This window comes from Pelmatolapia mariae, linkage group LG10_11, assembly GCF_036321145.2.
Source record: "Pelmatolapia mariae isolate MD_Pm_ZW linkage group LG10_11, Pm_UMD_F_2, whole genome shotgun sequence".
NCBI lineage: Eukaryota > Metazoa > Chordata > Actinopteri > Cichliformes > Cichlidae > Pelmatolapia > Pelmatolapia mariae.
This window is the reverse complement of record NC_086236.1, coordinates 60,581,431-60,605,222: the sequence shown is the minus strand read 5'-3', so window position 1 is coordinate 60,605,222 and position 23,792 is coordinate 60,581,431. Positions and strand designations below refer to the sequence as shown.

Sequence of the window (23,792 nt, the reverse complement as noted above, 5' to 3'; positions counted from 1 at the left end):
AAACTGTCTCCATAACATATCATATAATGATATAGAAATCACAAATCCTTATAAAAAATAATGCAAGGTCTTTCCCTCTTCATGACACTAGTTTTGAATGTTTTGCAAAAGTGAAAATTTACATGATACAAGAGAAAAACCTATTTTCTTGCTGCTGGACATAAAATACCATAGATACAATGCAATTTACCAGCTGTACGAAATAGACAAGTGCTCCTGTGCAGTATTTTATAGGAGTGTGCAGTGCTCAAAGTTAAAATAAGCATTTGGTGCTGCTTTGTTTAGGCCTTGTCCCAAGTAGGGTCTAACTAAAGTCAGTTATATAAATTTTGTGCTTATGTGTTTTATATTCATAGAGAAATTATCACATCAAAACCCAGGTGCATGAGTAGGAGAATTAGTGGCCCAGGAGCACAGTTTTGCTTTGGGATCCAACTCTTGCTGCATGCCTTGGTCACGAAAGTCCACTAAAGTGCTTATGTGACCTTAAGTCACAGAGCTGGATGATGTGCACTGTAGGGGTGGGGTATAAAATTGATAGCAATAAAATGCATTCCTTCCTGTGTTGTAGATTTATTATATATTACTTATAGAAAAACAAATTATAAATGGAAGGATAGCTGATGCCATTCTTATGGAAGGGAAACAGGGAGAAAAGGGTGATGTAATCAGTGACCAGTCTTACTGAGTGGTGTATCCATATTTTATTTTTTTTAAAGAAGGAAGTCAAGAGAAAGAGGTACAACAGTGAGTGTCTAAAGGCATCTTTGAAACACTGGAGGCTCTGCCCTGGTTTGAGGCTGCATTTTAGCCAGTGGTGCCAACGCAGTAAAAACATACCTGGACAGAAAAACACACAATGTAGGTGTGGGATCATCTTCACAGAGAGCAGAATAAAAGGTAGCCAACATCCAAAGGCGAGCTTTGAATGTGCTTCGAGAAGCCTGAAAAATATTCCTGAAGATTTTTTAAAGCCTTCCTAAGACAGTTCAGGTTAGAACTGTAAAAACATTATTTTTTCCATAATTATTGTATTTCCTTGTGTGTTGTCATATTCCAATAAATCACTATACCCATTTCACATTTCCCTAGCATGATATAAAGAAATGGGTGTGGCTCAAGACATTTACACATTATTGTACACCTCAATGCAATGAAGAAATCTGTAATTCCTGCTTTCTGTGTTTTAAATGTTTTTCCTTCAGTTACATCAATATCTTGATGCGAACTGTCCTCTATTGTAAGATATTGTAATTTCCACCCCTGATGTGGAGTTTACCTGTCAAACTCTTTTTAATTGTATTTCCAGGGAAAAAAGAAGTCCTCTTGTCAAAACGTTTACTATAAATCCCTGAAATGAAATAGCTCTTATGAGTTCCCTACAAAATGTAAACATCTCAGATAACATATGTATATAATTAGTAGGTTACTCAACCAGCAAATGCCCTCCTACTTTCTCTGGTGTTATGTTATTGTCATCTAAAAACTGCCAGGGTGCAATCTCTTCAACGCCAAATAGTTGTGGGAATGTGGGTTGGTGCAGAATGTTGCAAATGGATGTGGGCCCTTAGCCATCATAATGCTTATGGAGCAGAAATAAACCCTTTCATTACATCACATTAGATATTCCAGTAACTCGCAGATCTATCTAGCCTACTGTATACTGCACCGAGAGGGCCTGGATCTTACTTTCTGACTGGCTAAACTGATGAGAATCATGTATGTGCGAAGAGGAATGAGAGACAAATGAGTTCTCAGTCGACAACTTTATTTGCACTTAATGACAAGGGAAAACTAACAAACACTAAAGTTTTATTCTAGCAGTGATCTTGACACTATGTTGGTTTCTTGGTTACTTGTGGTTGTTCCGTTTTGATTATTTTCTGTTTTGGCGATGATTTCTTGACCTTCACATCTTGACCTTTAAGCATCCTCTTCAGCTTCCTCCTCAAATTCACCCTCTTCCTCCGCAGTGGCATCCTGGTACTGCTGGTACTCGGACACCAGGTCATTCATGTTGCTCTCCGCTTCAGTGAACTCCATCTCATCCATACCTTCACCTGTGTACCAGTGCAAGAAGGCCTTACGGCGGAACATGGCTGTGAACTGCTCGGAGATGCGCTTGAACAGCTCCTGGATAGCAGTGCTGTTGCCGATGAAAGTGACGGCCATCTTGAGGCCACGGGGTGGAATATCGCAGACTGCGGTCTTGACATTGTTGGGGATCCATTCAACGAAGTAGCTGCTGTTCTTGTTCTGCACATTGAGCATCTGCTCATCAACCTCCTTCATGGACATGCGGCCACGGAACACGGCGGCAACTGTCAGGTAGCGGCCGTGGCGTGGGTCGCACGCGGCCATCATATTCTTGGCATCAAACACCTGCTGGGTGAGCTCGGGAACTGTGAGGGCGCGGTACTGCTGGCTGCCCCTGCTGGTCAGAGGAGCGAAGCCAGGCATGAAGAAGTGCAAACGAGGGAAAGGCACCATGTTGACGGCCAGTTTGCGGAGATCTGCATTGAGCTGGCCAGGGAAGCGGAGGCAGGTGGTGACCCCGCTCATAGTGGCGGACACCAGATGGTTAAGGTCTCCGTAGGTGGGTGTGGTTAGTTTCAGGGTGCGGAAGCAAATGTCATACAGAGCCTCATTATCAATGCAGTAGGTTTCATCTGTGTTCTCTACAAGCTGGTGGACCGACAGGGTGGCGTTGTAAGGCTCGACCACAGTGTCTGACACCTGAGAACACAGAACTTCTATTCAGTTTCAAGATCTTAGGAGAAACCTCAGGCCAAAGAAACTATAATTAAAACCAAAAATTTATCATGTGCTATCACAAGAAGATGTTACCTTGGGGGAAGGCACCACACTGAAGGTGTTCATGATACGGTCTGGGTACTCTTCGCGGATCTTGCTGATGAGCAGGGTTCCCATACCAGATCCAGTTCCACCACCAAGAGAGTGGGTGAGCTGGAAGCCCTGCAGGCAGTCACAGCTCTCTGATTCTTTGCGGACCACATCCAGGACTGAGTCCACTAGCTCAGCTCCCTCTGTGTAGTGACCCTTGGCCCAGTTGTTTCCAGCACCACTCTGACCTGAAGGAAAAGGAGTGGCATTCAAGTGAGTAACATTTTTCCTTAAAAAGGAGCATGATATATGTCTTTAAGGCACCCACCGAACACGAAATTGTCAGGTCTGAAGATCTGACCAAAGGGTCCAGACCTCACAGAGTCCATGGTGCCAGGCTCCAAGTCCACCAGAATGGCCCGAGGCACGTATTTACCTCCTCCACAAGAAAGAGAACAAGAGGAGAGCAAGACAGAGAAAGAAATAGAAAGAAAAAGGGGGCAAAAAAAATACCAGCTCAATAATGCAGGAAGGAATGACCTTTGGATATAGGTGAAAAGGTGTAGTAAGTAATAGTACAGTAGAGATGAGAATGCAAGAAGAGATGTAGTGTCATACTTTGGAATTAAATTGTCAAGTTAAAAATGAATCCATATATAATATACCCTCACTTATTAAAATGAGCTGTTAGGAAGACAGCTAACCTGTGGCCTCATTATAGTAAACACTGATCCTGTCCAGCTGCAGGTCACTGTCTCCATGGTAAGTCCCCGTGGGATCGATGCCATGCTCATCGCTGATCACTTCCCAGAACTGCAGACACAAAATGGAAGGTATCACATGACAGTTACTTGCAACGAAAGTACACATCTACCCATTAGATGTGCGGTTCATGGGATTGGGGGGGGGGGTGGGGGGGGGTGAAAATGAGGAAAACAGCAGTGGGTTTGCATTTTTGTTTTCTGATGGAAATGACAGGATTTTTCCATTTTTCAGCGAGCCATATCTGAACCCATTCCCAACAACGCTGCTTTTGACATTTCCGTAAGTGTCGAATGATGACTTAGCAGAATGCGGTTCTTTCATATGTAAAATGCAAAGGAGGGAGGAACAAAGGCGCTACAGATCCGTCTGCGGGCCAACCTGCAAATAAAATCCATTTGCAAGCAGTCAGACGACACTGAAGATACTGACTCCCTTCAGATCTGAATTCATGTCTTGTTCACTCTTTAAAGACTACATTCAGATCTTTTAGAGTGTTTATGTATTAAATCTTGGCAGTGCGTATTACTCTACCATATTTTCTGATATCGTCCAACTCAGACATTTCTTTGTAACACAGCCAGTGATTTCCTGCTAACAGCGCAATATGAGGATTTGGAATAATCTGGATAAGCTGGCTGTATAGCAGAGCACTGCTTAAGAGATTGGGAGTCAGCTGTGGACCAAGTATCATGACATCTAAATAAGGCCATGTAAAGCAAAAATGATTAAGTGACCTTAATATGGGGAAGATAAGATCAACACAGCAGAACAAAGAAGCACAAAATCAAAAAGAAGAATAAAGAAAAATAATGCTAGGACAGCTACAGTGACACGAGAGTAGATAAAGACTGAAAATAACCACAGTGAAAGAATGAGGACAATAAGCAGAAAAGCAATGCCACACCCTGACCTAATTCACCACAGTGTAGCCCTTCAGCAGTTCTGTCAATCATACCCACTGGACATCTGAGTCAATGAGTCCTTGGGGGGTGGAATCCAGAATATCCTCACTTCCAGGCTACAAGCAGCTATCTTTACATCATATATCATTAACACAAAGGAAATAATGGAGCAGCGGGCTTAAATAAGGAGGCGCGTATAAATTGAATGTGGTAACTTAATTTTTTTTTTTTTTTTTACTGCAATTGATTTTGGTGCAACTGCAATAAATACTAAATAGAATTACATATAATGGGCACAATTTGTATTTATTTCCTAAAATTAGTCTACCAAGACATTGCCAGCAACTGCACATTAAGTCAATTGAGAACCCAGTGACTTCACCCACTGTGCATCAGCTGTTTCCTCCATTCCTCCCCCACCCTTCTCCTAATTTGGTTAGGGGAGGAAAGACATTTGCAGAGAAGGCCCTGTTTTACAGAACATCTGTCAGCAGCGCATCATGGCAGTAATGATGCATCCTGCAAAATATGGGCCATTGTTAATGTAGTCTTTAAACTACAGTACATCTAAATAGCAGGGCGAGATTACTGTTCTACTTAAACATATGCTGTCTGTGGCAAATGATCAGCTGTAGAACAAAAGGAGATAGTAAAACAGGGATAATAATGGGCCACTCATTATCTAACCTATTGTAGCTGACTGCAATTGTTACTATAAAAAATGGGTGGGTGATGAACTGAGCCTATGCAGACTTTGACTCCCTCCCCCTTTTTTGTTGGAATATAGAATTAAAATGCAGCAAAAACGTATAAAATTTGATAAAAAAAAAAAAAAAAGCAGTTCCGTGAATCTTGATTATAAGTATTTTGATCGTGTCTTTGTTAATATGCAGCTTTAAAAAAAATGAATAAATAAATAAAGGGAGATTTTTTTCTTGACCAATTATCCATGCCACACCCTTCCACAGCTCTTCTGCTTTCCAAGCACCCCAAACTGCAGTCTTCCTTTAAAGCTTGCCAAATCAATAATCTAATCAGTATGGACTATTGATCCATCAGTCTTTAGCGGGGGGGATAAGTAGGCCTCTCAAGCCCAGCTCCCCACTCATTGTCTGGAATACCAGTCATATCTGGCTGTGCAAGACAAAGAAACCCGAGTGCTGGGAGATCTGACAAGTAAAGAATAGACTGATTTTTTCCCTCTCTCCCTTTTTCTGTCTCTTTTCCTGAGACAGTGTCTTGAGGTCAGCTGAATCTGAAGTGCCGGGGACGCAGACACGCCCGGCGTTGTGTGAACAAAAACCAGTCGAGACACAAGAGCCCCCCGTTATACCGTTACTTCAATACGAGCGGCTGCGCTCTGCTGCTCCACACCCACCCACCAGTTACCGCAGTGCACAAGATTTAGTTAAAAAAAAAACCAAAAGCGCACACAAAAGTGATCACTTGACATTTACAGTTATATTTATATGCTAAAAGATATATGGTGCATGAAAAGAAAAGGGTATCCTTTGTCTTCACTGAGAATTTTTTTCCAGACAAGCCGAATAATTAAACTATGTCCTGATTATTAAACGTGAATTGTGACAGAAAAACACAGAATTTATTTTATTTCTTTTAAGAACATAAATTCTTTATATTTTATTTTCTTACCTTGGCACCAATCTGGTTACCGCACTGGCCGGCCTGGATGTGCACGATTTCCCTCATTATGGATGCGAAAGTTTTACAATGGGTAGCAAAAAAAAGGCAGCTGTTTCGTGAGCACGAGGAGCCGACCGCAGACTGGTGTGAATGTGCCGGACAATGGATTTATATCGCTGGAGCGTTTCCAGAGCTAGGCTAGGGTTGGGCGTGGCCAGACACCGCTGCCGCAGACGGGGATTGGCTGAGCGGAGTAGCACGGAGGAGGAGGAGGAGGAGCCTCACAGCTGCAGATCTGGGAGTGGAAATTAGATATATGGATTGACCAGAATGTTACCAGCTGGTGTCTGGAAAAAAATGCCAGAAAGATACATTACAGTTGTTTTAGCTACTAGAGGATGACGACAACCCACTACTGTATCTGCTTCTGCAGAGGAAACAGATGAAGTGGGGACAAGATGGGGTCAGCCGGTTCATCAGGCCTAGCTGCTGAAACAACAGCATGTTGAAGCCTTTCTCTAGCTTCATGTTCAAACGAGCTGCAATACCTTACATATAGTTTACATATGCTGTACTTATTAGCCACCACAAGACAATGTGAAAATGCAAGGGTAGGAATTATTGTGTAGGAGGGGCCAGGCCTCTGATCCAAGCTCTCAGCAGATGATGTCAGGAAAACAGGAGCAAATCTATATGTTTGACAATGGATTGCAAATAAATAAATTAAACACTGTTTCTAAAGAATGCTAATGTGTATAGGCTATGAAATAGTCTTGACAGATCTTTAGAAAATGGCACACTTTATTGATATTTTTAATCCATTGCATTGGTTCTATTCTTTATTTTCTTCCTTGTTCAAGACAGAAAGAACACTTTCAGCACATTTGGGTAAATGACTAAGCATAATTGTTACTAGCTGTGAATGCATCTGCAATCAAATTTAGCTTCACTTTAGATTAATAGTTACTTAGTCCTGCAATGAATCTGTAAAAATGCTATGTACCATTTTAAAATTAAAATATATGTTTTTACAGTGTAGGGTGTATCCTGCCTTTCACCCTGCAGCTGGGATATTCTACGGCCCCCTGCATCCCTGACTGACACAAGCAATTACGAAAATAGATGTGTGATGGTCGTACCAGCAACCACACACTTGAAATAATTTGGTAATATTTGTTCAGACTCCATGTGGAGATACTCCTGAGGTGGGAGTGCAAAACCTTAAATCTTACATTCTAACATTTAAGTTAATTAAGCAGTCGTTAATGTTGTAATACCAAAAGTGAGTTCAATTCATTTGTTTAATCTACTTTTATTACACATTATGACACTACACTGATTGCACTGAACACTGTACCAGCAACCATTATATATATATAAATTGTATTATTAGCGCATTATTGTATTATTATTTTTGCTCTATTTTTTGAGTTACCTGCAGGCTGCTTTCATCCTTCTTTGTTTGAGTAAAAGAGGAGGCTGAGGGTGGAGCTGGATTAAATACAGAGACTAATCAAAGGGAGTGAACTGCCTGTTGTGACCGCATGGTTTCTTTATATTATATGTAGTTATTGTGGCATCTGCCTTTGAATGTAACCCTTGTGGTGTCCTCAGATCAAAAATGGTCCCTAGGTGAATGGCAAACAAGCATATGGGAATCCCGAGGACACCACAAACCTTCTCTCAGTTGTTAAGCAGTAGCTTTGAGTAGACGTCTGTTTCATGGACGTACCTCTTTCTCAGAGTAACTTATTTTCTTTATTATGTGTTTTCGAGATTATTTTTGTCTTTTGGGGGTATATTAAAACACATGTTTTGAAAATTATACCTGTGCCTGTACATCCTTTGACTGCTTGGACACTTACAGGAAAGATATTTCATGAAGATATTATAGGAAAAGTGACACTGCACAAGAGCCCGAAAAATACGTTTTTTAATTTAATATCTGTATCACAAAGCGATCAAACAAGTATTTAGGTCTCTTACTTGGCTAAAAGTAATAATTCTGCTTACATAATAGTACAAAACAATGACTAAAAGTACTCATGCACAATGCCCCCTTTCAGAATCATATACATTTTCTAATTGGATCATTCATCATTACTGATTTATTAATATGTATATCACCGTTATATTGTCACCAGGCTGGGTAGTTGGTCCATAATAATATGCCCCAATGGCAAAATATATATTTTAAAAGCTGCAAATTAATAAGTAACTAAAACTTTAACATAAATGTATGCAGTATAGTAGCGTTTTATAATACAGCCTATGACTAAGAGCAAAATTCTACTGTAATTACATAAAATTTTATTATGTTTAATATGTATTTTATTTGAATTTACAATGTAAATATATTTACCTACCAATACTTAAGGATCGGCACACTAGAATAAGGGGGTAACAAATCAGGTTTTTACAGGAAACAAAAACAAAACAATAAATGTACATTCTGCATATGTAATTTTAAGTACCGAGCAAGTTGACTGTAATGTTTCACAAACATGTTAATATTTCCTGATCTCACATTGTAAATAAATTTTTGGGGTGTGAGCGGCAATATGGAGTAGTTTAACTTTGCCGTTTTACATCTTAACATCTTATTGTTTTACCTCTTTATTTAATATCCATTATGTACCTGACAGATGTTCTATTATTCAATTGCCCTTTTACTTTAGCAATAATAATCTGATAAGGACTAAAAAAATTAAATACCATCAAAATTTGCAGGCTTATGTGACATTATAATGATGGAGCCACTCCATACTATGGCCTGCACCCTGAAAAAGTACAGTGTACATAGAATATAAGATGGGGAAATATTTTTTGTGCTTCCACAAAATTACCAAGAAAGTAGTACTTAAAATTGTTTATGCGGTAGTCATTATTAATTACAGTATAATCTGTGTTTCATTTTCTGTAAAATACCCAGAATTTAGGTACTACTTAAAATTACTTACGGACTACTTACATTTACCAACACATTACTTTAATTTACCTAGAGACTACTTATATTTACTTACAGTGTCATTATTTCTTTGTTTGCTCTAAAAACCTGACTCGTTAAGCCCTTCTTCTAGTGTGCCTACCTTTAAGGATTTGCAGGTAAATACAAAACAAAATACATTGAATTTCCATTTAATTAGAGGACAATTAAGCCCTTAGTCAAAGGCCATATCATAAAGTGTTACCCTGTCTACAAAGTACAACATTTTTATCCAAACTATAACAGAGCAGAAGTAAAAAGCACCAATGCTTATATGCAGTAAAAAATACTTTGTATTGGTATTTGAAAATTTAGGATTGGGTATTTTTGTCACGTCTTAATTCAAGCAATGGTAAACACTGCCCACTAGTGGAAGTAATGAGCTCAACCGACACACAATTTATCAACAAGTGCAAATGTGCTTAGATAAACATTTGCAGGGGCAACAGCTTGCACATACCAGCTGCTCTTGTAGGAATAGTCTGAATTCAGAGTACACAGTATTGCCTGTTACACAGATTACATGGCTAAGAATTCTTCATCTTCTTTTTAAACCATAGACTGTATGTTTATAATTAGTGGCAAAAGTATTTGCCACTTTGATAGCCATGGTAGTTAATATTTACATTTAAGAGACAAACTAAAGATTATGAACAAGTTATGGGTTTTTGCAGGTTATTCCTCACATGATGCTCTCCGTATATTATATTGTATACAAAAATGCACTTGCAATACTGCAAAAATTAAGGTGTATTTGATAACTTTATCAAGGCAAATGAGAAACACTAAATGTAGCTGGACTATTAACTTGTTTTAATTTTTATCATCTTTAAAATAGTTTCGATTTTGTTCCCCACCTTTGGATAAAAGAATCTCTATCAGTGTGGCTTTATTGTGCAAATTATTACTCTCATATCTGAATACTGTACATAACACATACCAGTGTACAGTTATTCCATTACAGTTATCAGTTATTTGGAAAAGTAGTATAGATGATATGATGAATGCAAAATATTATTAATTTGATTCTGTTGTTATTATTTTTTAATTAGCTGCAAATGAGTGAATGTCCCTGTGTTCCAAGTAAATATTTAGACCTGTCCAGGTATGTTGTTAATCAATTTAAGATAAAAAATACTTTTTTAAAGCAGCCAAAATGGTGAAAAACATAGACTAGATTAAGTACAGTACTGTGAAAAAGTCTTTAGCTACGCCTCATTTCCTTTCTTTTCTTTTTTTTTTTTTTTTTACCATCGATCTATGTATCATTGAAGAATCAAAAAAGCTACTAACTCAAGGAATGAACCAGTGTTGTGTCGACACATACAGACAACCTTAGGCACTTAGTTACCAGCAACCTGTTGCAAAAACATATAATTTGTTCACTTTTCTTCAGTCAAATCTATGAAATGTGCCAAAGACAACACAGTTTTATGGGCATAAAATAATATTTTTACACCAAAAACTTGAATCTCAAAAAGCTAATAGCTGAAATCTTGGCATATCTCGGCATGGTGTGCAGTGTGTTCTTTGAAAAAGTGACAGAACTGATCAATTGGATGGCAAAAAAAAGAAGAAGCAGTAGGCCTAAAAACAATACACAGCAGATGAACAATATTTTAAAATCATGTTCTTAAGAAATAGGAAAATTATATTGGCATCCTAACATGGGACCTAAGAGATCCAGACCTTCAGCCAATCGCTTACTCTTTGCTGAAGTCTGGACAGAAACGGTCTCAGTGGAAGGATGGCTGTCAAGAAGGGGAAATGGAGAAAAAAGGATGAGGTAAAAATGCCAAATTACACAAGAACTGGACTGGAAATCAGGGGCAACAGGTCTTTTAGAACTTGAATCCAGATTTGAAACTTTGGTTCAAATTTTCGTTAGTGTGTGCAGAGTAGGTCAGGAAAGAGGTACAACAGAGAGTGTGAAACATGGTGGAGGCTCTGTCATGGCTTGGAGCTGCACTGCAGTCAGTGGTTTTAGAGATCCTGACAAAATTGATCGAATTATGAACAAAGAAAAGTACCCACCATGCAATACACACCTCAGACACTTCTGATTGGCAGCAGCTTCATTTTTTAGCATAACAATGATCCCGAACTTGCTGCCAATGCAATAAACACATAGCTAGACAGAAAAACATTTACCATTTAATAATATTAGTCATGGATTTGTCTCCCCAGAGCTCCAACCTCAACAATACTGAAGCAGTGTGAGATCATCCACAGCCAACATCCAAAGAAGAGCTTTGAAGCCTGGAGAACTATTCCTGAAACTTAAAGAAATTACAAGATCTTTGCATAAGAGAGTTCAAGCTGTGAAGAAAAAAAGGTAATCATACCAAATTTTGACTTGAAACGGGTTAAATTTTACAAACACAATTTTTTCCCTGCATACTTTATTGCCATGTATTTTTACACGTTTCAGTAAATCCTTGCACCTAATTTCTATTTCCCAAGCAAAACATGTAAAAATGTACCGTAGAATAACTCATCAAATGATAAAGAAAAAAAGATCCATTCATCCTTTTTTATAACCACTATTTCAGAGTGGTGTGGCCTATCCCTTTGAGAAAATAGGGATCACCTTGGAGTGGTTACCAGTGTATAACAGAGAGAGACAGAAAAATAGAATAGAAAATAGAAATAAATAAATAATACAATAAAACACAACGTAAAAAAGCTTAATTTAATACCTTGACATAGTTATTAAAATTATGGGTTTTCTCAATTGTATGTTTTTTTTTTTAATTTCATTTTGATGTTTTGTTTCTATTTCAGTTTAGTTTCAGTCAGTTTCCACACAGGATTTTCCTGTTGTTGTTTTTTTGTTGTTGTTTTTTTTAAAACAATTGTTTGAAAATGTTGAATTTTAGTCTAGTTTTTATTAGTTTCAGTCTTGGTTTCAGTCTTTTTAATTATTATTATATGGAAGACATACACTACCAGTCAAAAGTTTGGACACACCTTCTCATTTAATGCTTTTTCTTTATTTTTCCTACTTTCTACATTGTACATGCATGCTGAAGACATCAAATATATGAAGCAAGATATATGGAATTATGTAGCAAAGAAAGATTTGATAAATGACTCTAAATATGTTTTAGATTTTAAATTCCTCAAAGTAGCCATCCTTTGCTTTGTTGGCAGCGCTGAAAACCCATGGTCTTCTCTCAATGAGTTTCATGATGTAGTCACATGACATGGTTTCACTTCAAGGTGTGCCTTGTCAGGGTTCATTTGTGGAATTTCTTGCCTTCTTAATGGGGTTGGGACCATCAGTTATGTTCTGCAGAAATCAGGTTGGTACACAGCTAAAACAATTCATATTATGGCAGGAACCAATCAGCTATGTAAAGAGAAACGACATCGTTACAGCATTACTTTAAGAAGTGAAGGTCAGTCCGTCCAGAGAACTGCAAAAACTTTGAATGTGTCCCCAAGTCATAGCTGGACTGGCCATCGGGCATACCGGGCATTTTCCCGATGTGTTTTTTTTGTTGTTGTTGTTGTTGTTGTTTTTTGTAACGGCATAAACAATGAAAGGTGGTGGTTTGGCCAGATGCTGGCCGATGTGTAAAAATAACTCAGTTGTTTGGTGGTGGCTATGGTGGAGCTTCCATAGGGCGACCATGGCTCAGGGGGGTTGGGAAGGGGGTTGGGAAGCTCATCTGTAACCGGAAGGTTGCTGGTTCGATCCCCTTGCTCCCTCTGTCCTGGTCGTTGTGTTCTTGGGCAAGACACTTTACCCTGCCGCCTACTGGTGTTGGCCAGAGGTACCGATGGCGTGATACGGCAGCCTCGCTTCTGTCAGTCTGCCCCAGGGCAGCTGTGGCTACAATTGTGGTTTGCCTGCACCAGTGTGTGAATGTGAGAGTGAATGAATAGTGGAATTGTAAAGCGCTTTTGGTGCCTAGAAAAGCGCTATATAAATGCAATCCATTATTATAGAGGCCAGCAGGTGGATGAGGGAAAGGTGAGGCAGGAGGAGGAGAGACCCAAGGCAGCCGCCGGTCCGAGCGTCAGGTGAACTGAACTTCAGGTAAGAAGTTATGACCTGCAGTCTATCTGGGTCAGATATAAACCAATACAGCTGGGTGGGTGCAATGATGTTACTGATAGTGAACTTTATTTTATTCATAAGGTTAGTTAGTAGAGTTGCCAACCGTCCTGTAAAAAACGGAATCGTCCCGTAATCAGAGGATATATTACGCGTTTCCTATTGAGCTGAGAAGGAACACAGTTTGTCCCGGACTTCAGCTAGAATGGAAAAAGACACAAAGCTGGAGTTATTCTGCATCTTTACGCTGTCAGCTGCCTCTTCTCCTCTCATTCTCTCCCCTCCCTCTCCTGTTGCTACTTCAGTCATGAAACTGATCAATGATCAGCTGATTGGCTTTTCTCTCTTGTTTATCTCCCACTTTGCGCCAGAAAGAGGAAACCAGCAGATGCTGCGCTAAACAACAGCAGCACGTTTAAGCTTGATCAGCTGTTGTTAGAATTTATTTAATATTCATTTCTAGTATCAGCTGATGTTTGCTGGAGCCACAGCTGTAAAAGCTGCTGGTCATGATATCGGTTTGGATATGTGGTGGTTTCATCTCCTGGTTTCATGAAGATGAAACCAGGAGATGTCCTTACTGAATCATCAGAGCTGAACAGGTGATGGAGAAGCAGGTTTACCTTTTAGGTGACATGAATGAGTTGAAGGGAAGTTATGAACTGTTTCTGAGAGACAAATAACACCAGGATCCTTTTCTATGTAGCTGACAGCTGATAACTGTGCAGGGACGGGTCTAGCAAAGTTTTGCCAGGGGGCCAGGTAGGGCATTAACAGGGAAAGGGGGCACAAAGAAATACTTTTCTTCCTTATTCTCATTTAAAATGTCTAGCTTTTAATAAATAATTATCTTAATCTTACAACCAAAGTTTTCATCTGATGTAAAATGTATAGAAATCATACACATACCAACAAGACAGTTTACATCACTGTCACAACAGCGTTTGTTTTCATTCAAAGGCTGTATGGCTTTTCCTATAATACCTGGTGGGCCGGTCTCTAGTCAAAATGCACGGGACGATCTTTTGTCCCAGTCCAGCCCTGCCCCAAGTGCAGTCACAAAAACCATCACAAAAACTGGCTCACAGGAGGACTGCCCCAGGAAAGGAAAACCAGGAATCACCTCTGCTGCTCAGGATAAATTCATCCGAGTCACCAGCCTCAGAAATCACAAGTTAGCAGTGCCTCAGATTAGAGCCTGGATCAATGCCACACAGAGTTCCAGTAGCATACACATCTCTACATCCACTGTTCAGAGGAGACTGTGCAAATCAGGCCTTTATAGTCAAATAGCTGCTAAGAAACCAGTAATAAGCAAAAGCAACAAGTAGAAGAGATTTGTTTGGGCCAAGAAACGCAAGGAATGGACATTAGACAAGTGGAAATTTGTGCTTTGGTGTGATCAGTCCAAATTTGAGATCTTTGGTTCTACCTGCTGTGTCTTTGTGGGACGCAGAAAAGGTGAAAGGATGGCCTTTACATGCATGGCTCTCACCGTGAAGCATGGAAGAGGAGGTGTGATGGTTTGTGAGGGTGTAGCATCCAGCATCCTGTAGCGACATGCCATCCCATTTGGTTTGCGTTTAGTTGGACCATCATTTATTTTTCAACAGGAAAATGACCCTAAACACACCTCCAGGCTGTGTAGGAAATGTTTAACCAAGAAAAAGAGTGATGGAGTGCTGCGCCAGATGGTCTGGCCTCTACAGTCACTAGAATCCACATAAATCCATTCGAGATGGTTTGGGATGAAGTGAAGGCAAAAAGGCCAAAAAGTGCTCAGCATCTCAAGGAACTCCTTCAAGACTGTTGGAAAACCATTTCAAGTGACGACCTCATGAAGCTCATCGAGAGAATGCCAAGAGTGTGCAAAGCAGCATTCAAAGCAAAGGGTGGTTATTTTGAAGAATCTAGAATATAAAACATGTTTTGAGTTATTTCACACTTTTTTGTTTACTACATAATTCCATATGTATTTATTCATAGTTTTGATGCCTTCAGTGAAAATCTAGAATGTAAATAGTCCTGAAAATAAAGAGAAACTGTTAAATGAAAAGGTGTGTCCAAAACTGACCGGTAGTGTATGTCAGAGGCAAGACTGAGGAAAATCATCACAGGTATTACTGTGAAAAAACAACTTTTTAAAGGTGGGTGACTCACCAGCATGTAGACATCCAATGTCTCAATACACATGTTCATCATTGCCTCATCAGGCAAGTTGTAATGTTTTTAACCAAAATTACAAATACTAAAACTAAGAATATTTATTCTGTGTTTTTAGATTTTTCAAAAGTTGTTTCTTTATTTCTAGTTTTAGTTTTTAGTTTAAGTCAACTATTATAACCTTGTATCATGATATCATAAATTCTTTGCTAGATAGATAAATGGATGTGGTGGAGGTGCAGTTGTCGCTCTAAGCCGCCAGATGACAACAGACACACTTACGTCACTGTCAGCGTGAGGATGGGCGTGGTCGCAGAGCACTTCCCACTCAAGAGACATTTTTCTGATTATAGTGTACGGGCAGCGACGTGCAGCGACGCTCTCACCGTCGCAACAGTAAAACCGACTTTATTTTACTATTATTATTATTATTTTTATATAAAAAAGGAGGTTTCCTTTTGACCTGACCGGATAACGGTAAGTTAACCGGAGTGCTCGTTTTAACGTGTTAAATCGCGGTGCTGTAGCGTAAACACTGGGCAGTTTTTTTAACCCCCACGTTATCGACCCAGACTCGATCCACTGCCTTTAAACAGCGAGATAGCGAATTTTAATATGCAGGTTAGGTCGCTTTCTTTAAAGTTTTTAATTTTACATCCAACACCCGTGTTTGTTTGCCATTATCGGTACTTTTTTGTGCTTTATGTGCTTTTTGGTTGTTCCAGCTACTACATTGAAAGTCCGAGTTGCGTGTGAAGATTAGGGCTGTTGGGAGTGGGAGGAGCCCCGAGGGTCGCTGGGAAAACATGGAAACCTAATTAGATTTAAATGGTTTAAACCGACATGAATAAAATATAGTTGGCAGTATAGGACTCATTGCCTTTAAATAAGCAATAAGACGCTGTAATAAAAACGATTTAATCTATATTTTGTGTGTTGAACAGTGGGTTTTGTACTGGTGGATACATCCACCTGTCTCTTTATACGTTTTATTTTCATTGGGGTTTTTTCTCACGAGTTTTTTGTGTGTGTCTCAAATTTAGGAATCAAGATGTTTTACACATGTGGACCCAATGAAGCGATGGTGGTGTCTGGTAATGGATTCATTATTGTTTCTGTCATTGTTTCTGTGAACAACACATGAGAATATTCTCACCATAGCATCTGCAAGCTTTATTGTTGTTTAGAAACTTGCAGCTCAGAAGATCAGTGTAATAAACAAAAGACAGAGTAATCCTGGAATTGGACTGTTAGAGTGAAGTGTTGTGTACAAGTGTCACATGTGTCTTGTGATAAGGTTGGCCAAGACTTGCTGACAGTTTAGAGTAAGCTAGGAATTTTCCAATGGCGCAAGTTGTTGTGGATGAATTGCATGAGTCGCACTGTCATAAAAGGTTGCAAGTTCAGCTCTGCTCTCTTGAATCAGTTCCTGAATGAGTGACTCTTACTGGATGTATTTGTTTATGTTTGGTTTCCCCTCTTTTGCCAGGCTGCGGCCGTTCTCCACCTCTAATGATTGCTGGAGGAAGAGTGTTTGTCTTGCCGTGTATTCAACAAATCCAGAGGTAATTCCCATTTTAATTTTAATTTCCCTTGTGCAGTTTTTATAGCTACAGCATTGCTGTGCAGTTCATCGTAGTGTGAAATAAAGACAGAGACCGCAAATAGGGAAGCTTGCCATTATCAGGGAAGCAATCTTAGTTTCTTCAATGTTACTGTTACCCTTGCTCTCAGTTTTTGAATCTCATCAGTTTCACCCTTCCTTTTGGTCTTTTTTTTGTTTTGTTTGTTTTTGCTCTAATCAGGATCACACTCAACACCCTGACTCTAAATGTGAAGAGTGACAAAGTCTACACCCGCCATGGTGTCCCTATCTCTGTCACTGGCATTGCGCAGGTATGCTTTGAGAGCTTTTTTTCAGAATTTGAAGTTACAACGGATTGGGAATATTTAGATGTCACATGGCACAAAACTGCCTTTAAAATCAACTCTCACAAAGAGAATAGTGAAAGTGTTACACATCATTTTTAAATCAACATTAAATTTAAGCCACTTTTTCTGTAGTTTCAAGTTTGTGCTGCTGTCAGCACACACCTCAATGAGGAAGTAAAGTCTGCACATGTAGTGTAATCAGGAAGAAATTCAATCAGGTGTAGGAAGGTGAAAGCTCAAAAGAGGACATGCCAGCATTTGAGGAGTTTGACATGAGGCAAAGTGATGACACCCAAAGTCTATTGTGGAAAAGCAATGTGTAAGCTAGGGCTCAGAAGCTGTGGGATTTGGTTTTATTGGCTTAAACCACTGGAACACCAGCCTGTCCAGTGAATCATCTGCAGCTGAAGCTTTGTTGGTCTTCATTTAAAAGAGGTCTCACCTACCAAAGGTAGGTACTTTGATGAACTGCCTAATCTTGAAGATTTTGTCTCAACTAACTGAACTGGCTATAAATTAGATGCAGTATATCTTGATCCTAGAGTATCCAAGTCATGCTATGAACATGGATAATACTGAGGACTGTTTTTAGTTTTAAGCCTGCCTTCAGAGATGAGCATCTCCCTCTGGTTTGTTTGCGCTGACATTGGTTGCATATTTAGTGTTTATTGTAATCACAAGCACACAAGTTTTGGTGGTTGTGGGCAGTGTCCTGTTTTCATGTTTCATGCTTAAAAACAGTTTTTAAATTAATCTCATTATGATTAAAACTGAATTAATAAAGAAAGGTACAAGGTGAGGTACAGTTTAATTCACTTTTAGCAGTATATTAATAGTTATCTAAATCAACAGAGTAAATAGTTTAAGAACTTTTAGCTGATTATGCACTGTGTGTGTGTTTGTCACTTATGGGGACAAAATGCCTGTCCCCATGAGTTTGGAGGGAAATTTTTGAGGCTGAAAATGTGTTTTTTGTGTCAGGGTTACAATTAGGTTATGGTCAGGTTTAGGCTAGGGGTATGAGTTAGGCATTTATTTTTGATGGTTAGGGTTAGGGTAAGCAGCAAGGGAAAGCATTATGTTAATTAGATGTCCTCACTAAGATATAAAAGGTGTGTGTGTGTGTGTGTGTGTGTGTGTGTGTGTGTGTGTGTGTGTGTGTGTGTGTGTGTGTGTGTGTGTGTGTGTGTGTGTGTGTGTGTGTGTGTGTGTGTGTGTGTGTGGGCTCCAGAAAAGCTGCTATGTCCTCCTCCTGACCTCTCTGAACTTCCTGCTCTAATATTTTTCCCTCCTCTGCCTGATGCTCTGAAAACAAAAAGTCTGAGTCCACTTCTACAATTCTGAGTAAAATCCTCTCTGCCACACTCAGCTTTCTGCTTCCTGAAGTATGAGCATGGGTTGAAAACACATTTATAAGTCCCACTGATTAAAAGTTTCATTTTGAAATGGTTGAAATTACGGTACTTTTTTGAAATCCTGGTAAATTAAACTCAAGACTCTCATATTGAAGAAACAACTTCATCCTTAGCAATAGAAAAACAATATCTGCAAAACATGTATCACATCCTCACCTACTGCCATAAAATGTGGAAGCTGTAAGAACAGGCCATGTTGTCTGTTAGTCAAATCCCCACAAGTGTGGCATCACTAGAAAGGATTTCCTTTTCACAGTACAGTAGGACTCATAAATTTGTAGGACTGCATAGTTTATGCTTGACATGTCACATGCACTCCACAGAAGACAAGAATGATTTGCTGGGTCTTAGGTTATAAAGGTTATAAACTATTTTCTTCATGGTGAAATAAACGTCTGTCTGTAGCACGGGCCACACAGGAAGCATTATGAAGGATTCATAGCAGTGTCTTAATGAGATCACATTAAACTGTGGTTTTTTTCCAGGTGAAGATCCAGGGCCAGAACAAGGAGATGTTGGCAGCTGCCTGTCAGATGTTCATGGGAAAGTCTGAGGCTGAGATTGCTCAGATTGCATTGGAGACGCTGGAGGGACACCAGAGAGCCATCATTGCCCACCTGACTGTAGAGGTTGGTTCATTGAGGCCCTAAAATACATTTTGCAGAACTTTTATGCACAAAATTATGTTTATTATTCAGTACTAGCACAGGGCATGCCTTTTTTCCCCTTTTTTTTTAATTATTATGTAACTTGACGTGTGTGTGTGTGTGTGTGCAGGAGATCTACCAGGATCGTAAGAAGTTTTCTGAGCAGGTCTTTAAAGTAGCCTCCTCTGACCTGGTCAACATGGGGATTGGTGTCGTCAGCTACACGCTGAAAGATGTTCATGACGATCAGGTATGCCAAGTCTGTTTGAGTTCTTCTTCTTTCAACACTGGTGACAAGACTCTGACTGTAAAAACATCACAAAATACGCTGGAAGGTCACAAATTGGCATGGGGGATATGCTAAACCTTTCCAGCTGGTTCCTCAGTGGGTGATTGAATGTGCATGTATAGGAAAAATAGGATTGTGTTTTAAATATGGCAAGCTGTATTAAAGCAAGCTTTGCGTGGAGTACCTGTACCGTGTGTTGGGGTCAACAGACAGCTTATCTACCATGAGGTCTTGAATATTCTGTCAGAGCATTATATTTGGTACAACAGGAAACGATGCATCGTCAAGTGATAATATGTGGGATCTGTGACAGACCACTAAAAATAAGCAAATAAATGCAAAAATTGCCTCCCCATTAAAGCCAACTGCTGGTGGACTTGTGATAAATTCATTAGAAATATGTAGGTTTTCAAAGCGTTTAGTCTTGTATGATTTCCTCTGTTACTGTAATGCTCTTAAGTGATTGATATTGACTCACCCGACTCCCAGCCTGGAGCCATCCCAGTAGACATAAATGAGGCCTAAGTGCTTCTGTGGTAACGACATTACGCATTTGTCTGATGTACTACTTTGCTTTTCAATGCCTGAATAAGGCTCTCTGGTAGTCGGTTGTCACTTTCTCTCATTCTTTCTGTCTCTCCTACAGGACTACCTCCACTCGCTGGGTAAAGCCAGAACAGCTCAGGTGCAGAAGGATGCCAGGATTGGAGAGGCTCAATACAAACGAGATGCTGTCATTAAGGTAAATAATCGTCAATGTCACTCTGCCTGTTCAGTTCAGTTCATTTCAATTCAGTTTTATCTAGATAGGGCCACAACAACACAACAATAGTTGCCTCAAGGTGCTTTATATTGTAAAGTGAAAACCCTACAATTATACAAAGAAAACAGAGAAAACCCCAACAATCATATGACCCCCTATGAGCAAGCGCTTTGGTGACAGTGGGAAGGAAGAAACTCCCTTTTAACAGGAAGAAACCTCCAATAGAACTAAGCTCAGGGAGCGGCCATCTGCAAGGACCAGCTGGGGAGAGGGGAGAAAGACGGGACAATGACATGTAATAACAAGATAATGCTGATGAGCAGTACCAAATTTGTCTTTCTCTCCTGTACTGTTCATTTTCAGGAGGCACACGCAATGCAGGAGAAGGTGTCTGCTCAGTACAAGAATGAGATTGAAATGGCGAAAGCCCAGCGAGACTATGAGCTGAAGAAAGCAGCTTATGACATTGAGGTCAATGCCAAGAAGGCCGAGTCAGAAATGGCCTATCAGCTTCAGGTACACTCATCATAATGCCTGGCCAAGTCCAAAATGTTGTGTTTTTATTGATGGTAAGCTGAGAATTGTTGGAATTTCCATTTCAGGTGGCCAAGACCAAGCAGCGCATCGAAGAGGAGAAGATGCAGATTCAAGTGGTGGAGCGTACGCAGCAGATTACTCTGCAGGAGCAGGAGATCACACGCAAGGAGAAGGAGCTGGAGGCCAAGGTTAAGAAACCTGCAGAAGCTGAGAAATACCGACTGGAGAAGTTGGCAGAGGCCCAGCGGTGAGCACTAAATCATAATATTGCTTCTCAAAACTGAACAACAAAAAAATTCATTCTTTTTTTTCCTTTCTACTGCAGTCTGCAGCTCATCATGGAAGCTGAGGCTGAGGCAGAGTCCATCAGAGTGAGAACCGCCCCTCTTTTCTGTCACTGTGTTTTCCTACTGTTAATTTTCTCGTCACCTTTCCTTCTGTGACTTTGCATCATATAATGTGGCATTCTTTTCTCTCCTGCTTCATGTGACTACTGCCATCGTCACTCTTATCTGCTCTGTGTGTTGTCATGCAGATGAAGGGCGAGGCAGAGGCTTTTGCCATGGAGGCTAAGGGCCGTGCTGAGGCCGAGCAGATGAACAAGAAGGCAGAGGCCTTCAAGCAGTACAAAGAAGGAGCCATGGTGGACATGCTGCTGGAGAAACTGCCTCTGGTCAGTTTGACTCTGATGGATGAAAATATCATGAATATTGTTTTTTATATTAGCCTTTCAACCCATTTTCATCAGAGCTAGTCCTTAATGTTGATTTTATTTTTCTTCTCTTTGCATAAAAAATTTGCAATTTTTTTTTTACATTTTCCAACTCCAAGGCCTTTTTAAGATTTTAAAATATTTTTTAACCAAATTTCAGTAATCACAACTCAACTGTTATTCATAAAAGGTATATTAATTATATACCTTTATATCCCAAAGCTTGATACATTGTTGCTTTGAACTTTTGAGATTTCTTTGAAATTGTGATTCTCTGCTCAGTTTTCAGAAAAATTAGCTGACTCGCATGCTTCTTAGCTCACGGATGGCACACTTTGAAGGTGCAAGCATATCACACTCCTTCAGTTTACTAATTCTGATCTTTCTTGTTCTGCAGATGGCAGAGGAAATCAGCAAGCCACTGTCAGCAACACAGAAGATTACCATGGTGTCCAGCGGTGGCGCAGATGTAGGAGCCTCCAAACTTGCTGGAGAAGTGCTGGACATCATGACCAAGCTGCCGAATGCTGTAGAGAAACTCACTGGAGTCGACATCTCCCAGGTGCAGTTTGCATGAAAGGCAAATAGGCTTTGTAACAGACTTCAAAACAAGTACACGTGTTATTTCATTCGTATTTGTGTTTTTGACCTCGCAGGCTGCAGGGAAAACCACCCGGGCGCATTGAGAAGGGTAATCAGGAGAGGTGTCAACAATATTTAGACAAAGAGCTCCACATCTCCTCGTACCTGTAACGACTGTACTGACTTGTAAACACTGTAAACCTTTCTCATTGTCTGTGTGAATGCATGCTTTTCACTCATGTCCTTCCCCCAGTCTGAACAAGGCTAGGTTTTTCTTCCCCTGTTGTGTGGTTTTCTTTTCATGTCCCTGAGCTGTGCTGCTGTGCTTCATGCTGCAAGTCACATTGCAACCAGCCTCACGTGATACAGCGACTGCACAACTTTTGTCTTTGGCTGATAAAAGCCTCAGCTAATACGTAGAAGCCCAGTTTTTAGGGACTAGGTCAATGAACTATTACGTTTGTTTGTTTTTTTTACTTTTTAATATGAAAATTTAGGAAAAGCTTATAGCCTTATTCTATTTTCTTTCTGTGCCTTTCAGTTAATCAAATAATGCAAAACATACACTTTCAGGGAGCCCAACTGAGTATGCTGCTACACTTCTGCCACTGCTACACACCCCTTTATTAAATCTGATCATTCACCTGGAGGCTCTGAGCACGAGAGAAGGAGGTTCTGACAAAGTCAGACCCTAAAAAACAAACGTTAGCGCAATGTACATTCTACATTTAGACCACTAGTTGGCTGACTGAAATCTTGCTGAGAGCATTTATCAAATCACCTCAGTTTTGTGTTGAAATGTTAATATTTTTATGTACTAATCACAAAAGACCGAATGTCTCTTCTTTGTCTACTAGTTCATTGCAAAAAGACATACGTGAGTCTCTTTGTAGTAATGGATTACATTGTTGCCAACAATGTAATCGGCTGGAACTGCAAGTGGGAGGAGTTTCTTTGTGTCTTGAAAGGAGGAGGGAGGAAGTGGGTGGTTGGAACAACTTATGGTTTGGTTAGGTTTCCTGTTAAAGCCAATGAAAGTATGTTGAACCTTTTGTTTTCTTCTTCACTGTAACTGCCTTTTTATACAGCTGTCATAAGTAAAGAAGGACCATCACTAAGTAGCTCAGCCTACTGCTTTGTTATGCGTGCTGCCTTGAGTTTAGTCGCCTTGTCTTGTCTTTTTCCTGCGTTAAAGTAGTGCAATTTTTTTTTCCTAGTTTTTTTTTTTTTTTTTTTTTTTTTAAGAATCACTCTCCGCATTTTGCAACCAAGTGCCTGGTGAAACTCCTCAGTCATCAGTTTAAGACTAGTTAAACTCATCAGGGAACAGTTCCTCATATCAAACTGATCTTAACCCAGTTTGTCACTTTTGAGGACGAAAGCCAGAATCCGCCTGTCTCCTTTGGTGCTTTCTAGTGACTAATACTTCTTCTTTTTTTAATGTTGCATTTTCAGCCTTTGTTGATATAGTGTGAAAGTTGGCTGCTTGTATCAAATATTAAACGTCATCTATGTTAGACTTATAATAAAATATATTTCAATCGATGA

General features: G+C 39.8%; 2 protein-coding genes across 3 annotated transcripts; one reads left to right on the top strand and one right to left on the bottom strand.

Annotated features, from left to right (window-relative positions):
• Positions 1-1,751: 1,751 nt before the first annotated feature.
• tubb5 (tubulin, beta 5) lies at positions 1,752-6,326 on the bottom strand. 2 transcript variants are annotated; one of them, XM_063487181.1, is made up of 5 exons: positions 6,165-6,326; positions 3,549-3,657; positions 3,173-3,280; positions 2,848-3,092; positions 1,752-2,736 (listed from the first exon to the last, which is right to left on the bottom strand). In XM_063487181.1, exons 1-5 carry the CDS (start codon positions 6,219-6,221, stop codon positions 1,924-1,926), a joined length of 1,332 nt encoding a protein of 443 aa, XP_063343251.1. In that variant the 5' UTR covers positions 6,222-6,326; the 3' UTR covers positions 1,752-1,923. The 2 variants fall into 2 exon arrangements, with proteins under 2 accessions (XP_063343251.1, XP_063343249.1); XM_063487179.1 differs by having other exon boundaries at positions 3,173-3,283; positions 6,165-6,325.
• Positions 6,327-15,726: 9,400 nt separating this feature from the next.
• flot1b (flotillin 1b) lies at positions 15,727-23,769 on the top strand. Its single transcript, XM_063484812.1, has 13 exons — positions 15,727-15,844; positions 16,411-16,461; positions 16,857-16,932; positions 17,173-17,263; positions 19,200-19,343; positions 19,492-19,611; positions 20,297-20,392; positions 20,777-20,929; positions 21,016-21,197; positions 21,276-21,321; positions 21,486-21,623; positions 22,060-22,224; positions 22,319-23,769. Exons 2-13 carry the CDS (start codon positions 16,419-16,421, stop codon positions 22,346-22,348), a joined length of 1,284 nt encoding a protein of 427 aa, XP_063340882.1. The 5' UTR covers positions 15,727-15,844; positions 16,411-16,418; the 3' UTR covers positions 22,349-23,769.
• The last annotated feature ends 23 nt before the right edge of the window (positions 23,770-23,792 follow it).

Excerpts from the sequence above, each read along its gene's own strand:
- tubb5 (XM_063487179.1), bottom strand. The coding sequence starts at position 6,221 with ATGAGGGAAATCGTGCACATCCAGGCCGGCCAGTGCGGTAACCAGATT. Across the intron at positions 3,093-3,172 it reads ACCTGACAATTTCGTGTTCG|GTCAGAGTGGTGCTGGAAAC; the intron begins GTGGGTGCCTTA and ends CTTTTCCTTCAG. Across the intron at positions 2,737-2,847 it reads GTGTGGTGCCTTCCCCCAAG|GTGTCAGACACTGTGGTCGA; the intron begins GTAACATCTTCT and ends CTGTGTTCTCAG.
- flot1b (XM_063484812.1), top strand. The coding sequence starts at position 16,419 with ATGTTTTACACATGTGGACCCAATGAAGCGATGGTGGTGTCTG. Across the intron at positions 17,264-19,199 it reads CTGTCACTGGCATTGCGCAG|GTGAAGATCCAGGGCCAGAA; the intron begins GTATGCTTTGAG and ends GTTTTTTTCCAG. Across the intron at positions 21,198-21,275 it reads AAGTTGGCAGAGGCCCAGCG|TCTGCAGCTCATCATGGAAG; the intron begins GTGAGCACTAAA and ends TTTCTACTGCAG.